The sequence below is a fragment of the Peromyscus maniculatus genome, chromosome 1 (genome assembly GCF_049852395.1).
Source record: "Peromyscus maniculatus bairdii isolate BWxNUB_F1_BW_parent chromosome 1, HU_Pman_BW_mat_3.1, whole genome shotgun sequence".
Taxonomy (NCBI): Eukaryota; Metazoa; Chordata; class Mammalia; order Rodentia; family Cricetidae; genus Peromyscus; species Peromyscus maniculatus.
In genome coordinates, this window is record NC_134852.1 from 103,144,810 (window position 1) to 103,161,604 (window position 16,795).

Below are 16,795 nucleotides of genomic sequence, written 5' to 3' on the forward strand. Positions count from 1 at the left end.
CCTATCCAAGAGACTTTGGTTCTGAAAAAAAAAAATCCCTTCCAAAATAGGTGTATAATGTCACCTGAAGTTGATTTTGGCCATCTGGATAATTAGTAAGTGTTTTGAGTTCCAGGAATAATACTAGTAAAATAAAAACTTTCAATACTAAAAATAAAACATTTGGCAGTGTAGCCAAATGCCATAAGGCACCTAACCTTCCATTACAATGCCAAATTAAAGTCCTCAATAAACACTAGTAAGACACTAATTTGAGTGACAAGTCAATAACTCTTAACAATTCACTCACTGATTACTGTTAAGCATCTCTAGTTATATATATAAAAGTAACTACCTGTGAAAGGTAAATGATTGGATTTCAAACTTTCCTGTGAAATGCTATGCACAATCAGAAATGTCTCTTCAGTGTTTATTGCAAGCAAACTGCCAGAGAAGCTAGGCTAAGTTATATTAGTGGAGCCTTCAGCCAAAGAAGGATCCAAACCACCCCAAGGTGCTGTGATACATGCTGTTGGGGATACTGTGGGAATCATAAGGTGCTGTCTAACTCCAGCTGGGAAGTTCAGAAGGACCCCCAGAGGCAGCAGTGTCTGAGCATGTATTAGAAGAATGAAAGGAGTGGCTAGACAAAGGAGAAAGAGCTGTCAGTTTAGCATCATCCCGTTTCCCAAGAAGATGCTAAGAGCAGATGCCAGCATCTCTGTATATCAAGTTTGTAAGGGAGCTGTGTTCTTCACTGAGAACAAGTGTAGCTAGAGTTTTCCTGCCTTGCCCACAGTCAGGACAAATCTTTGTCACCCGCCAGTCCCACAGCTGCTCAGACCCAACCAAGTAAACACAGAGACTTATATTGTTTACAAACTGTATGGCCGTGGCAGGCTTCTTGTTAACTGTTCTTACATCTTAAATTAACCCATTTTTATAAATCTATACCTTGCCACGTGGCTGGTGGCTTACTGGTGTCTTCACATGCTGTTGGTCATGGCGGCAGCTGGCAGTGTGTCTCCTTCCTTCTCCCTGTTTGCCCAAATTCCCAAATATACCAAGCTGGCTTTGGAGATGTATACAAGTTAAAACCTTCCTTTTTAAAAAAAGAAAAGGGGAAGTGCTGTGGGATGGTCTGTATGTCAAATTGCTCTGATTGGTCAATAAATAAAACACTGATTGGCCAATGGCCAGGCAGGAAGTAGGTGGGACAAGGAGAGGAAAATTCTGGGAAGTGGAAGGCTGAGGCGGAAAGACACTACAGCCACCACCAGGACAAGCAGCATGTAAAGACGCCGGTAAGCCACCAGCCATGTGGCAAGGTATAGATTTATAAAAATGGGTTAATTTAAGATAAAAGAACAGTTAGCAAGAAGCCTGCCACGGCCATACAGTTTATAAATAATATAAGCGTCTGAGTGATTATTTTATACGTGGATTGTGGGACTGCGGGGCTTGGTGGAGCCTGGAGAGAAGCCCTCCAGCAACAAACAAGGGCTTGATGCTGGAGTTAATAGGGATTCAGTAAAGAATTCCAACAGAGGAGACACAAGACTAGATGAATGTTTTTGGAAAAGTACGACCTATAAGCAAGGAAAGTAACATACTAAAAAGGAGCCGCGTTGAGAGAGGGCCTGCATGAATAGTGACAACAGGAAGGGCTAGATGGAGCAGAGGAGCATTTCAGAGGTAGAGTTGATAGGAGCAGATGCTTGATTGAATATAGACTTGAGATTTGAAGCTGGATTTCCTTACCTAGATTGCTATAACTGGGGTATGCTTAATCAAAGGCTCCATGTTCTTTTAATGTCTATTAATTCATCTAAAACCACCAGTCTATAGTATCATTTTAGCTATACAGTAGTTCTGTGACATTTGACATTTATACTGCTCTTTGAACTTTGCAGAACATTTCCTTTTGCTGCCCCCTTAAATATAAAGCTTGACAGACTTTAAAAAAAAACCATTTGGCTAAAATTACATAGCTGAATTTGGCCAAGGTAGGAATTAAACCAAGTCTCCATATTCCCCAGTCTGAAGTTTTAATTCAGAGCAAAAAATCTTATAACTCATCACTCTATGCCTCTTCCCTCTTTTTTTTTTTTTTTTTTTTTTTACCCTATCTGACATGAAAGAGAGTAGATTCTGGGCTAGGCAAGGTGGTACATGCCTTTCATTCCAGCACTCAGAGGCAGCATAAGCAGATCTCTGTGAATTCAAGACCAGCCTGGACATAGTAAGTTCCAGGCCAACCAAGGCGACACAGTGAGACCCTGTCTCCAAAATAAAATAAAGACAGTAGATCCTGAAAGATTTTTGAATCAAATAGGAAGCAAATAACTCTGGAAATCTTGAGAACATTCAGGGAAGAAGAGACAAGCAGCAGAGAAGAAAGGAAACAAAGCCATGGAGTGGTCCTGGCCTTCCAACTGGCAGAAATGACATCAGTTATGGTACTAATGTTTTCACTGAGTCTTCCTGTAAACCACACTAACCTGGAAGGTGGTAAAAGACCAGCTGATGACATTGCCATGATCTGGCAATTATTACAGCATCTCACCTGTTTAGAGGGTCCAGTGTCTCACCCCCCAAATCTGTCTCACTTGCTGACTGATTGAGTTGTCTAAGATTCTCTATGGAGTGACTATGAAAATATTCCTGTTCTGACTGAAAGTGGGAGCTACCAGTGCTCCATCACTAAAATAATGCAGAATTCCAACCTCATTGAGCAGAGAAAACATCCAGTCTTCATCCCCACAAGCCAAAAAACGGAATTGCTCCACTGAGTAATGGAGCTAGAGTTACTTGCAATGATGGCACAACTATTTTGTGAGTTTTATTTCTCCTCTTCCTCCTCCTTCTCCTCTTCTTTCTCCTTCCTCTCCTTTTCCTCCTCCTTCCCCTTCTTTTTTCTTTCATCTTCTATCATGCTCTTACTATGAAGCATGATCTCAAACCTCCTGCCTTAGTCTCCAACATTGGGATTACAGACAAGTACCACCACACCCAGGTTTTCCATCCATGTTATTGATTGGAAAGCAGCAAGATGCCTGTCTTAGGTGATAGATACACGTGTGGGCAGGGGAGCACTTTTGTCTGCAAGGTTCATTAATGTTTTATAGGCGCCAAAGGGGGCATTGCTGCAGGATGCCTCAAGAGGAAGAACTTTGTAATAAAAGCCTTTTGACTGCTGTGTTTCTTTTTAAGGCAGCTTGACATGCAGTCTACAATAACTGACCTGCCCCAGAGATCAACTCTTACTTGTAGCTAACTGGTTTCATAATGGTGGTCAAATAACTTTGCTTAACAGAGAAAAATCAATCCACAGGTCTGTAATTGTATAGCCTTCATCTTTCTGCAGGAATTCATTAACTTTCTGCTCCCATGCTGTCAGCTTTCAGCATGCTCCCATGGCATCTAGAACTATGATTGGAGTTAATACAGCTTCAAAGATACATAAGTGCGCGCACACACACACACACACACACACACACACAACGTTGATACTCATACTTTTACCCCAGCTCTGGTTCACCATTTGAGGACAGGGCACACACTCATGCTTCAGTCCCGACTCCCACTTGCTACTTGATGTTTGAGATTACAGTGAGACTCTGGCCTCTATCCAGGTCACCCTGTGAGGTCAGGAAGTCAACTGACAATATGCCCCAGTCCCAAGTCTTCACCCAGCTCATGTTTCCCCCTACAGGCTACAGTTTTTCCTTATTTATGTAATATCTAAAGTCATTGTAGCAGGCCACCTTGGTCCCTCACTCTTCTCAACTCTTCCCCACACCACACCCTATCATCTTCCTTTTTCCTCTGTCAAACACAGGTGGCCCTAGTTTCTAGAGTCTCTGCCACTCAACCTCCTGAGAGATGATGTTATTTCAGTGCACATCTTTCCCCCTCTCTTTCCAGTGTCTTTAGCAAAACTCCCATATCCTGCCCCCACCTTTTTGCCCTTGTTTCTACCATTCCTCTTTTTATGCATGTTTCTACTCCCCTACTTCCTATCTACCAACCCAATGCTGACCACTAACCCCACTGTGATGTTTTTCTCATTCTCTTTATTTCTCTACTCATACCCATAATTACTAATATGCTACTATACATAGTACTGCTGGTGTCCCTTTACTCCCCCAAACAATTGTTCCTTAAGGACTAGCTGTGACATAGTAAATTGATACTCTCTTTTCATGGAGTGTTTACCATTGTCAACAACTGTAGTTGTAGACAGTTCTCATCTTACTGTGGAGGTCTGGGTACAGAGTCTAGTGACCTGGACATCAGTCTAAACAGGACAAATGTTGTCTCAATCCAATTAAAACTAGTCTTTCCTGAAAAATGCAAATGTCTTCATTAAAAGTAGAAAAGTGACCTGAATTAAAATACTATAGAAACAAAAACCTTAACCAACAACACAACCCCAGACAGGCAGGTCCCTGCCTAAAACATGAGGAAGATGAAAAACCAAGACAAAGTGTTAGATGTATAGAGGAGTATATATGTAAACATACATATTTAGTAGGCAATTTGACAGCATCATCAATCAGGAAAGTCATAGTAGGTTCTGCCCTAGGGCCCATGACCTCCCCTGCCTTAGGCTTTTGACTAAGATGACAGTACTAGGCAGGAAATTATCTCCAATGGAGCAAGCCTCAAATCCAGTTAAAAAGTTGTTGGTTACTCACGAACAGCTGTGCCAGCACTGCACCAGTACATTCATCCTAGTTAGTCGGTCCTGTTCGATAGACTTGGCAGAGGTTGGATAGAATGGGCATATTTCATTTTATACAGGTATGACATTCTCAAGAAAAAATTTACAATTAAAAAGGTTTGAAGTTATATGTTTCAGAATGGATTAGTTTATTTGTTCTGACTCTTTTCACTAAGTGTAAAAGTCCAAAACTAGGACAAATGTTCGTTTGTCTTACCGCAGGGTGACACAAATTTGAAAAAAAAATCTTTAAAAGTTAAGTGTTTTTTAGTCTGATATACATATCATTTAAGTATTTCAGTTTAATACAGAACCCATTTATGCTTTTAGGTAAACTGAGGACTTACCTAAAAGAAAACAATTAAAAATTAGTCTTCAAACAATTATTATATTCTAGTTTACAAATAAAGGGTTAAAATGAAGTATTACATAATCCTTAAACTATAGAAAATAAACCCTAACTGTCATGATAGAACTCTCATCCAGTGACTGATGGAAGCAAATGCAGAGATTCATGGCCAAACCCCAGGTGGAGCTCCAGGAGTCCAACTGGCAAGAGATAGGAGGGATTATATGAGCAAGAGATATTGAGACCATGATTGGAAAAAACACAGGAACAAATAACCAAACTAGCAGAAACACATGAACCAATAGCTGACGAGCCCCTATGGAACTGGACTAGGCCCTCTGGATAAGTGAGACAATTGATGATCTTGAACTATTTAGGAGACCCCCAGGCAGTGGGACCAGGACCTGTCCTTGGTGCATGAGCTGGCTTTTTGGAACCTAGGGCCTATGCTGAGACACTTTGCTGAGGACTGGACCTGCCTCAACTGAATCTACCAGGCTGGGCTGAATCCCCAGGGGGAGACCTTGCCCTGGAGAAGGTGGGAATGGGTGGTGGATTGGGGGGAGGGGGGAAGGCTGGGGGGAGGACAGGGGAATCCGTAGCTAATATGTAAAATTAAATTAATTATAAAAGAAAAGAAGAAAAAGAAAAAAGACTAAGATAGAGGCAGGCTGTTTCTTCACAATCCCATTCGCAACAACAACAAAATAAACCCACAAAAACTTGGAATAAACTTAGCCAAAGCACCAAAAGAACTCACAATGAAAACTTTAAAATACTGAAGAAATAGAAGATGACAGTACAAGTTGGAATGTCCTCTTATGCTTATGGGTGGATAGGACTGATATTGTGAAATTGGCCATCCTCTAACAAAAGCAGTCTCCAAATTTAATGGAATCCTAATCAAAAAGCCAACTGAATTCTTCATGGTACAATAGAAACAGTCTTAAAATATGTCTAGAAGCAAGAAAGACTTCTCTAGTAAGCAAAACAATTGTGAACAATAAGAAAGAATACCTCTGGAGGAATCATAATACCTAATTCCAAGTTATATATACTATAGGACCATAATGATAAAAACAGTGTGGTCCTGGTACAACAGACATATTAATCACTGGAATGGAATAAAGATCTAGCTATAAGTCCGTACATCTACAACCACTGTAGTTTGGACAAAGAGTCCAAAATGAACACCAGAAAAAAGAGCCTCCAACAAGTGGCTGTTCTTGCTGCAGTAGATGACCTCCAGGCCATGCTCAATCAAGACCAAAAGAAGTTATGAAAGCAGGTGTGGGGTGGGGGTGGGGGTTGTTGGGAAGAGAGGTCCCAGTGGGAGAGAAAAGGGAATGAGAGGTGAGGGGTCATGATATGGAAATGGCTAAAACACTCTGAAAAGTGAAAGTTTTTCAAAAGAAAAAAACTTTGTTTTTTTTTTTTTTTATCTTTTTTTTAAACTGTTTTCATTCCAAATACTTTTTTGTGTGATAAGAGAAACTTATACAAAGGAATACAACCCCACATACATAAAACTTTGATTAGTTTGCTCGCCCTAGCTAGAGCCGGAGACTTCTAGAGCCATGGGTCCCATCAAGACAGCCATTTGGTTAAGATCACTTAAAAACTAATAATAATCCTATTTTATCCCTGAGAACCCGTTGGAATTAGTTAGTTAGTTAGTTAGTTAATTAGTTAGTTCCTAAACAGTGAACAGATTCTAATCCCCAGTTCTGCTTTTCTGATTGTTTCTGATGAACAAAACACATTTATCATTTTTTAGATGAAATATTTACATGAAATTACTTCCTTCATCTGGCAAGTTTGGTGAGCTGTTTGAGTTTCATTTTTTTTTTTTTTTTTTAAATCATAGACCCGGTGCACTTTAAGTTTTATAAATAGAAGAGGGAGAACAGGTAGGTGGTTACCATGGTGACCACAACATCTGATTTGAGTAGCAACACAGAGGGCAGGAAAACAGTGCCACATTCAGCTGGACTGTACCAGTGATCAATCGTGTGTGTGTGTGTGTGTGTGTGTGTGTGTGTGTGTGTGTGTGTGTGTGTGTCTGTGGGGGAGGGGGGAGGGGTTAGCGGTGGAGGGATAATGAGTACGTCTGGCTCCACTTATTATACGCTCAGCCAACCAGCACATGACTAGCTTTGACTTCAGAAAATTCATCAACTGTACAATCAAAACAAGGACGGCTTTGAAAAATGCTTTGGAGAAGGAACGACAACAAATACGGAGCAAAGTTTGCAACTACAGGATCTTGAACTGGCATTCGATTGCCTACTTCAAACTGAATGAAGAGAGTGGATTAAATCTCAAGTGGATGGTTTCTTTCAGTGTGGTGACTTGGTTTCCCCCCAAAAACAGGTGAAATGAGTGACTTCCTCTGCTTCACCCTCCTCTAAGCAAGCTCTGCTCTCATCAAGCTGATGCGAACAGGCATTTCCTGGTTGGGGGCCTGCAGGTTCCTGCCAGCCAGGTGAAGAATTAACACTGGCCCATGGATAAGTTTTTTACTGCCAACCATCTCCAGTATAAAAAAGGCCAGCTCCCCACACTTCAGTGTCGGAATTTCAAAAGTAGTTTCCTGAGAGGTGGGCTGGGACTGGGGAATAAACATCGTCCGGGCTCCCCTCTGTGGGCTCTTCTCGCTGGCTGCCTCCCCTCCTCCCTTTCAAAGGGAAGGATTTTCCCCTTCTGAGAAGAGGTGGGGGAAGGGGTGGGGGTGGGGAGAGGAGGTGAGCGGAGCCTGCACACCTGGAAAGTGATTCCTTTCTCACTGAAGCGCTCTTTCTAGCAAAAGGAGAAGCGACTCCCTGTCTGGAACTGGTCCTTTGGTGTTGCAACACATCTCAAACTAGTTCGGTGGCGGGATCGGGAGATTGACCCCACCTGCTTCACTCCTGAGAGGTTTTGGCCAGCACCCGAGTGTCAGGTGTGTGCCGGCCAGGTGGAGTTTCACGGCCCGCCACCGCGGAGCTGCACCGCCGGGGGACTCGCCACCCAGCTGCGAGGGGGATCCGCCGCCAGCCACGCTGAAACGCTCTGGAAACTGTCGAAGGCGCTCGGGTGAGAGATCCGAGCTGTTTTTCTTAGACATATTGCCCCTGACAGATCCGGTGAGGGAATGACTACCACTGAGATGCAAAGAGCACGGCAGTACCCCCTCCTTGCCTTCCCAGAACCGCGGCCCTTGCCATTTCTCAGCACTTGGTGCTTGCAGGCATCTGCGGCCGCTGCTCTGTGATCCAGTCTGCTGCCGTCTGTGTTCTGAGAAAGCAACAGTCACTCAAGTTTCTCCTCCTCCATCTCAACACAACAGCCCCCAAACCACCCAAGTTTGCTTCACCAGCGGCTTCTTCACAGTAAGTCTTTCTTGGTGAACAGGGTGTGTGTGTGTGTGTGTGTGTGTGTGTGTGTGTGTGTGTGTGTGTGTGTGTGTGTGTGTGTGTGTGTGTGTGTGTGTGTGTGTGTGTGTGTGTGTGTGTGTTGGGGGATGGGAGAGAGACTTGTGGCGTTTAGGAATGTGGAATTCTTGCAGCAGATTTAAATGGGTTCCAGTGTGTTGGGGGATGGGAGAGAGACTTGTGGCGTTTAGGAATGTGGAATTCTTGCAGCAGATTTAAATGGGTTCCAGAAATGCCTGGGTCCACGTTGACTTCAGAGCAACTGTTTGCTGCATTCATGTTTAAAGTGGAATCAGATCCTGCTTAGGGGACAAGCTAGTCGTCTTGCAGGAAGGCAGACTTACTTGTCTAAAAGAAGCAGATAGATTTGAATGCTGAATCTTTTACCACTCACTAACTAATGCAACTTTGAGAAATAGCTGTACTCTACTGCCTTCAACTTCGTTATCTGTAAAATGGCGATAATATTATCTATTTTGTGTGGTCGTTTAAAGATTGTAGTTGTGTGTGCAGAGTTAGATTCTAAGATACTCCTTCAAAAAGCACGGTTACTTATTTAGGAGTATACATTTAAGTGTCTGCAGACAGCAAATGATTAACAATCCTAGCTTGCTTAGTAGTTGAGAATGCCCTCTAAGGTCATTCTACCTGAGTTCCAGAGTTCCTTTTGGAAACCAGCCTTGTTCAGCCATCCACAGCTGTGAAATGATAATGTGTTTCATAGATTTGTGGGAATCAAAAGGAGCCTCCTGTGTAGAACCCTCAGTGCTGTGCCTACCGCAGAGTAGAACTCAATACATTTTTATTTTATTTTATTTTATTTTATTTTATTTTATTTTATTTTATTTTATTTTATTTTATTTTATTTTTGCTGTTACTGCTACACAAGAGTCCAACTGTGAGGCTGAGCATCTGGCCTCTCTGGGATAAACTTACCTCATTTAATTTTTAAATGGAAGGATGGAAGAAAGTGTCTTCCTCTTAACAGCTGTGTTTCTAAGGGTATCCACATTCCAGTCTATCACCCCCACATTTTCTTTGGAAAGGGCATAAACAAAAAGTCAAAATGCTTTATGACGGAGAAATGATATACAAGATGCTTATAATGCATGTGTTGGACTTAAAATGACCACCTGTTCATAAAGCCTGATGTGTATTTCATGTACTCCATGTACAATTTTGTTGCCTCACAGCCCCAGAGATTTCCATAGGTTTGGAGACTTGGAGATTTGCATCCAAGCACTCAGTTCACACAGGCTGCCTGAGTAGCATTTGTTAGCATGCCTAGTTTCTGTATTTTTTTTTTTTTAAAGAAGGAGCCTTAACCTGTGGCTCTGCATTCTGATGGTAGTTAATTTGCATCTGGCATAGCAGCTGAGCAGCTGGCAACCTGTTTGTGAACCAGCCCTGAGTCTCTCCTCACCCTGCCCCTGGGGTGAGAGAGCAGACTTGCTGGGCGGGAGAGAGGATTTTCCTCAGACTTGGGGAGCTTGTCTGACAGTATGGCTTCTCTTCTCTCTACACCAGCTCTTAACAAATCACTTCCCCCAGCCCCTTGAAAGGGTATATAGATGCCCTAAGCCAAGCACTCTTTGTAAGGAAGCACAGTTAGCCACAGGTGTTCAGTATTAACCTGACAGACCACCATGGGGGCGGGGACTGTGTCGTCTCATGCTTGATGCTTCAAAGGAGTGGAGCTTACCACCATGGAAGCATTGTAATTCTCACTGGCAAAACTATGATTGTTCCAAATTTGTTTGCTTGCTTGCTTGCTTTTTCTTAAATTATCCAAAGCTGTTGTTTGTTTTAAATATATAGGGTACGGGGGAGGAGTAAAATTGGTGTTTGTATAGCATACATTTTAAAATACTAGGAATATGACACATTAAAGTAGTTCAGCCTTTGAACAGGATAGTGTGAGTAGGACTTCCCTGTCCAGGTTGGCCACATAACCTGATACCAAGCAAATTCCTTTCAAACGTTTTAGTGACCCGTCGCACTGTTCTCAAAGTCTGGGTCGGTTTGCAACCTTTCTGTCTTTATATTCTCACTATTACAACTCATCTGTAGCAGGTCCTTTAATCCGAAGTGATGACATTTCCTTAAGGATACCCACGCCCCTCCCCTCCCAATCTCATTCCTCACTCATGCTCCTAAGTTTGTGTGGACCGAGTTCCTCCGGATGTATTGGTGGACCTTCTCAAAAGGCAACCTTGGTAACATTTTATGATCTTCCATGTCTTCAACAATGCACTCTCAGCATTCCAATCAACAGCTGTATCTCCAGCTGTTCATTGTCTTATATGAATTTCACATGCACACAGTGTAACTTTTTGTCTTCTTCAGTACAATTTCTCTTTGAAATAGGTTTTTTTTTTTTAATGTCATTTTGGAGACAAAGAAAACATGTGATTTTCTTTGTATGAACCAAATAATGGGTGTAGCAGGAGTCTTAAATGGTCTTATTAATAAAATCAAACCCAGAGCCAGGTATTGGGGTGAATGCTAGAAGATCAGAGAAGCAGAACAAGCCACAGCTACCTCACCTTGCCAGTTCCTCAGCTGATCCTGTTTCCTCAGACTGGAAGCCTCTGAGTCCTCATCCAGAATGAATCTCAGCTGAACTGCTTCTCAAAAGCCTGAAAGCTTAACCAGCCAAATGCTTCTAGTTTCTGGTCTTCACGCCTTATATACCTTTCTGCTTTCTGCCATCACTGCCTGGGATTAAAGGTGTGTGTCACCATGCCTAGACGTTTCCAATGTGGCCTTGAACTTACAAAGATACAGATGAACTTCTGCCTCTGGAATGCTAGAATTAAAGGTGTGTGTGCCACCATTTTCTAGCCTCTGTATCTAGTGGCTCTGACCCCAGATAAGTTTATTAGGGTGCACAATATTTTGGGGAACACAATACCACCACAAATGGGTGCTTGGTAACCAATAACCTGGGAGCAATTGGCTGATAAGTCAGTGATCATGATACACATGTGGTTTTAGGTAGTAATTGATGACCCAAAGCATTAGGATGAAGGTTTTGCTTTATGTGGTCACTCACAGGTAATATACTTTTGTAGCTGAAGTTTGAATAGTATTGTGGGGGGAACTGGTATTAAACGCTGACTTGGGAAATCCATGAATATTGGAGGCTTGTAAACTTAAAAGTGTCTGCAAATGTTAAGCAATGAGTAGCCAAGAGTGGGTGAACGTTTACACATGTTAATCTGAGGTTTACAGGCCCTGTGCCTTATAGCTTAGCCCACTGTTGTCTCCCTGGCTTTCTGCCTTGATGAGGCCTCTGGAATACTTGATAAAAGCATCTCTTTTGAAGTTCAGCTGGAACAAGTTATTGAACTCTAAGACTCCTGATTCATATGCTGAAGGCCCAGGCCCAGCTGCTGTCTTCCTTATCTTAGCTGACCCTTGTTCAGTGCTCAGCTCTCCACATCTAAAAGCATTTAATCTGAGTGATCTCACAGAGGTGTTCCAGCAGGCACCCAGTTTGGACCAATTTCCTTCACTAGGAGTGGGGTATATGGCACTGGCAGAGGAGGCTGCTAGAATACTACTTTTACTTGAGGGGAAATCAGCATTCCAGTCTCAGAACTCAGAATAAGAGTGTCTCCAAGGAGACAACCTTCCCTGGCCTTCCTTTTCTCATTCTGAAACCCAGGAACAACACTAATAACAACAGTAGAGATGAACTGAGGTTGTAGCTCAGGTGATAGATAGGATAGCATATCATATGCCGGATTCAATCTCAGAATCACATAAATCAGGCATGGTGATAGTACATGACTAAAGTCCCAGTCCTCAGGTCACCCTTGGCTACATTGTGTGTTTGAGGCCAGCCTCGGCTACATGAGACCTTGTTTCAAATCAACATAAACAACAAAAGAACCCAAAGCTTTAGATAACTAATGAATGGATGCAAAGATGATCCTGACTTTCAGAGTAGTCTCTGAGTTTGGAGAGCTTTCATTTCAGGCTGGGCCATGATTTGGGAGGCAAGGATGCAGCTGCTGCGGAGTGACTAGGAGCTGGTTTTTTTTTTTAGACATGGGTTCAGGCTAGGGTCTGTGCCTTCCTAGCTCTGTGAGCTTTCCTACTATTTAACATAGTGTTTGCTGAGCGGAAGAGGCTCCACAACATTACAGCCTGCAGCAATTCTCTCCCAGGGCTTTTAGGAGACTCAACCAAGATAAAGATGGCAGCAGCAGTAGGTAAAGTATTGCCTGGTACAGCCTGAGAGACTGGTAAGCAGAAAAGTGTACATGGCTTTCTTGGAATGCCAGCCCCCAAATCATGCCACAGAGACTTATTAATTATGAATGCTCCGCCTTAGCTTAGGCTTGTTTCTTTGCTAGCTTTTTTTTTTTTAACTTAAATCAACCCATTTCTATTAATCTGTGTGCTGCTCTGAGGCTCATTTACCTCATCTATATACTGTTCATCCTGCTTTCTTGCTTCCTCTGTGTCTGGCTGGCTGGTCCCAGGCTGGCTGGCTGGCTGGCTGGCTCCCCTTTTCTCTCTGTGCCTGTCAGCCCCACCCATCTCTCTTCTGCCTAGTTATTGGCCATTCAGTTTTTTATTAGACCAACCAGGTGCTTTAGGCGGGCAAGGTAAAACAGCAATACATCGTTACATAGTTAAACAAATGCAGCATAAACAAAAGCAACACATCTTTACATAGTTAAACAATTATTCTGCAACACAAACAAATACAACACATCTTTATCTAGTTAAACAAATACTGTATTCCACAGCAGAAAAGATCATGTGCAGGCAGACGTCAATCTTGTTTACTTAATACAATTTGTGTTAGAAGGATTCATAGTGTCAACAAAAACAGTTGCAACTTTTTCCTTTCCAAATTACAGAATGGTATTCAGAAAATAAAACAAATACTCCTATAAGGCACAGCAGAGACACAGAAGAGGAAACAGCTACCATCCCCATAGAAAGCTAACGTATGCTGTGCACCAACAAGAACCTGCTTTAACTGTACATGCCAACTTAAAGCACCTGCTCTATAGCATGCAAAGTTAGTGGCTGTTGAAAATATCACCCAGACAAGGTTAGCTAATAATGTATTTGACAATATATTGACTATTCAAAAAAAAAAATCAAGCATCTTGTGTATTGTCAAAGCAAACCTTACACAGCTTTACATCTCAACACTTTTGTTTAAAAGGACTGAGTTGTATACAGAGGTTAATGGCTGATAAAAGAAAAAAAAAAGCAAAACAAAACAACCAAGCTGCTGGAATCCAGAGCCTCTTCCTCACCCTCTTTATCTTCTCATCTTCTTCCTTGTAGCCTCCCCTTCTCCCTTGTTTGGACATCACACACACACACACACACACACACACACACACACACACACACACACCCCTACCCCACCCCACCCCACCCCTAAACCACTCCCCACCCCACCCACCCCCACCCCCGACTCTGAGTGCAGCCTATCCTCTTTCCGCTCTCCCTTCAGCCTAAGAGACTTCTGTTCATCAGGCTGCCTGTCGCCTGCAGTGATGTGAGCATATAGCTCTCCTAGTCCTTCACAGCTGGCAGCCAGGGATGGCCCCCCTCTGTTTGGGGACAATGCTCAGAACAGAGGAGGAAGTTGAGCACCTTGGTGATCCTAGAGCAACTTCATTTCCTTTCAGGGGCAATAGAGGGTTTTCTAAAGGTTCGTTTTATGTGTGTTTGTGTGGGGGAGTGGGTGCATGTGTGGGATGGTTTGCCTGGAGAGGTCATTTTAGAACATCTCTCAGGAGTCAGTTCTTACCTTCCACCTTGTTGAGACAGGGTCTCTCTTGCTTCTGTGCTGTGTACTCCAGGGGAGGTGGCCTGGGAGCTTTAGAACCTTCTCCTGTCTCCACCTTCCATCTCACCATAGGCACGCTGGGACTGCAGTTGTGATCCATCACATCTGAATTTTTTGGGAGATTCCTGGGATCATGGGATTACACTCAGGTTGTCAAGCTTGCATGATAAGTACTGTCATCCACGTTTGTCATGTCTTTTTAAGTTTAAGGTTTTTTTCATTTCTTCCTTCCTTCCTTCCTTCCTTCCTTCCTTCCTTCCTTCCTTCCTTCCTTCCTTCCTTCCTTCCTTTCTTTCTTTCTTTCTTTCTTTTCTTTCTTTTTTTTCTTTCTTTCTTCTTCCTTCCTTCCTTTCTCTCTCTCTCTCTCTCTCTCTCTCTCTCTCTCTCTCTCTCTCTCTCTCTCTCTCTCTCTCTCTCTCTTTCACTTCTCCGAGTTCTTAGACAATTCTGCAAACTTGACTGAAGCACCTGGCTTCTGTTTGCATACTTCTCCTGGTTTGCAGAGAAAGCACATGGAATACTTTGCCTCCTAGTGCCTTACACTTGCATTGCCTATGCTGGGTTGCTTCCCCCACCCCAGGAGGCACAGCCCTGCAACATTCATCCAGCTCTTCCTGTCCCAGCAGGGAACCTTAGTGGTTGGCTTCAAGCTCACAGAGATCCACCTGCCTCTGCCTCCAGAGTGCTGGGATTGAAGGTGTGCACAGCTCTGTCCAGCTCTGATTCCCTCAGTGCTCCCCTCTTTTTATCATGACTCAACTTTTTAATCACAGCTGCCAAAATGGGCTTCCAGATTTCACCTCCCTCACCAGCTCACAATGTACTCTCTGTCATCAGTCACCTAGCTAAAATAAGAAGGGCATCACTGTGGCCCACCCAGCCACAAAGCATGTTTCCAGAATGTGGATCCTACTCAGCACATTGTTTCCCCATCCGCACACACTTCCTCCAGTCCACGGCACCGAAAGTGCCTCCTGCCGTGAACCGTAATACAGTTCTCTATTGGGAACTGAATTTGTGCCAGCTTCTGAGCTGAGTGTTCTGTGTGTCTGACAGAGTTCTGATGGCTTTAGATGTCCAGGTCTAAGGCTTCTTTGCCAAGCTTTTCTACCCCAAGTTGTTCAGAGTGAGTTGCCCTTTCCAGCCCTGTCCCCAGGGCGCTCTCAGGGCCTAGCTTGCTGCCTTGTGATTTTCTGTTTATGCTCTCTCTGTCCTCCCAAAGCTTTGTGATGGATTTGTCTTCTCCCCTTGAGCAGAGTGTGTGCCAGAGGGAGTAGGGGAGCGGGCTTGAGGTCAAACTCATATTCACACCCAAAGAAATACCCAGACATAATGATTCCTTTTCACTTTGGGTCAGTAGGCATAATAATGTCACTAACTATAAAGTTATCCAGGTACAAAAATCAAACATATCCCAAAGGCTCTGCTGTTACAGTCCTCTGACATCATTGCCAGGCTAACCTAGGACACCCCAAACCACAGGCAGTAATAAAGCTGTCTAGCTTTCTGTGTTCAGCAGAACAGACCTACCTCTATATTGCCACATCAATGGGTTCACTCTGTTACCAGAATGAGCCAAATTACATGACATCATCCATTTGAAGGATATTTCATGAAGGCAGCCAAACAGTGCCAGCAGGGTTTTTGTGGTTCTCCCCCGGTGATTTTGCAGGCAGACACTGTAATCAGCTGTCACGATAGCTATAATCAATTAGCTTATGCAGTGTTTTTCTCCATCTGCTCTAATTGAACAGTTGATTTTGTTTTTATTTTCACTTTTCCCTCTCTACTCATTCCCTGAGTGTTACTATGGAACCCTGTGACTAAGCCCCTACAAAACCTGCTGCTGCCTTTTGTAGGATGTGCAGTAAGTAACCCATTCATCCCCAGACCATTTTGCATCACACTGATATCTAAGAGAGCATGTTCATTTGAAAAATACATTTAGCTGGATGGTGATGGCACATGTCTTTAATCCTAGCACTTGGGAGGCAGAGGCAGGCAGATCTCTGTGAGTTCGAGGCCAGCCTGACAAGCCAGGGATACACACAGAGAAACCCTGTCTAGAAAACCAAAAAAAAAAAAAAAAAAAAAAAAAAAGATAACAAAAGAACATTTAATTTGACTTTCCACTAAAGCCAAAACTTGATTCATCTGGACTTGATGATTATTTATGTAATGGCAGAGCATTGCATTTACTCAAGTCACTCTGGTGTTGTCATTGTTGGGACCAGCTATGTGTAGATTGTGTTCCGCTGTGGCATCAGGGAAGAAATCTAGGACTTCCTAAGATTGAGAGCTCCTATGCACTTCCTTGAAAAGATAGGGTTTGTGAGTCGCTGATGCTGAAGGGGAGCCTGGGCTTAACGGAAGCAAGAAGGGAGAGCAGGTGGCTACGAGGAAATTCTTAAGCTTCCTTTGGCGCCGAGATTTCTCCCCAGTAAATAACACAACCAGGATGTTTCCCTGACAGTAGACCTAAGGATACAGTGGGCAGAGTA

General features: G+C 43.1%; 1 protein-coding gene across 26 annotated transcripts in view; it reads left to right on the forward strand.

Annotated features, from left to right (window-relative positions):
• The window catches only part of Dlg2 (discs large MAGUK scaffold protein 2), a 1,859,766-nt gene that overhangs the window by 1,615,346 nt on the left and 227,625 nt on the right, over positions 1 to 16,795 (forward strand). The window contains exon 1 of one of the 26 annotated variants that reach the window (XM_076547175.1): positions 7,001 to 8,425. The exons of 24 other annotated variants lie outside the window; for them this stretch is intronic. Coding sequence is in view for 1 of the 2 variants with exons in the window: in XM_076547164.1 (XP_076403279.1) it covers positions 12,672 to 12,687 (16 nt within the window). In the remaining variant the exon portion in view is untranslated. Of the gene's footprint in view, positions 1 to 7,000; positions 8,426 to 11,914; positions 12,688 to 16,795 lie in introns of those variants that run through there. One more of the 26 variants, XM_076547164.1, reaches the window with a different exon arrangement.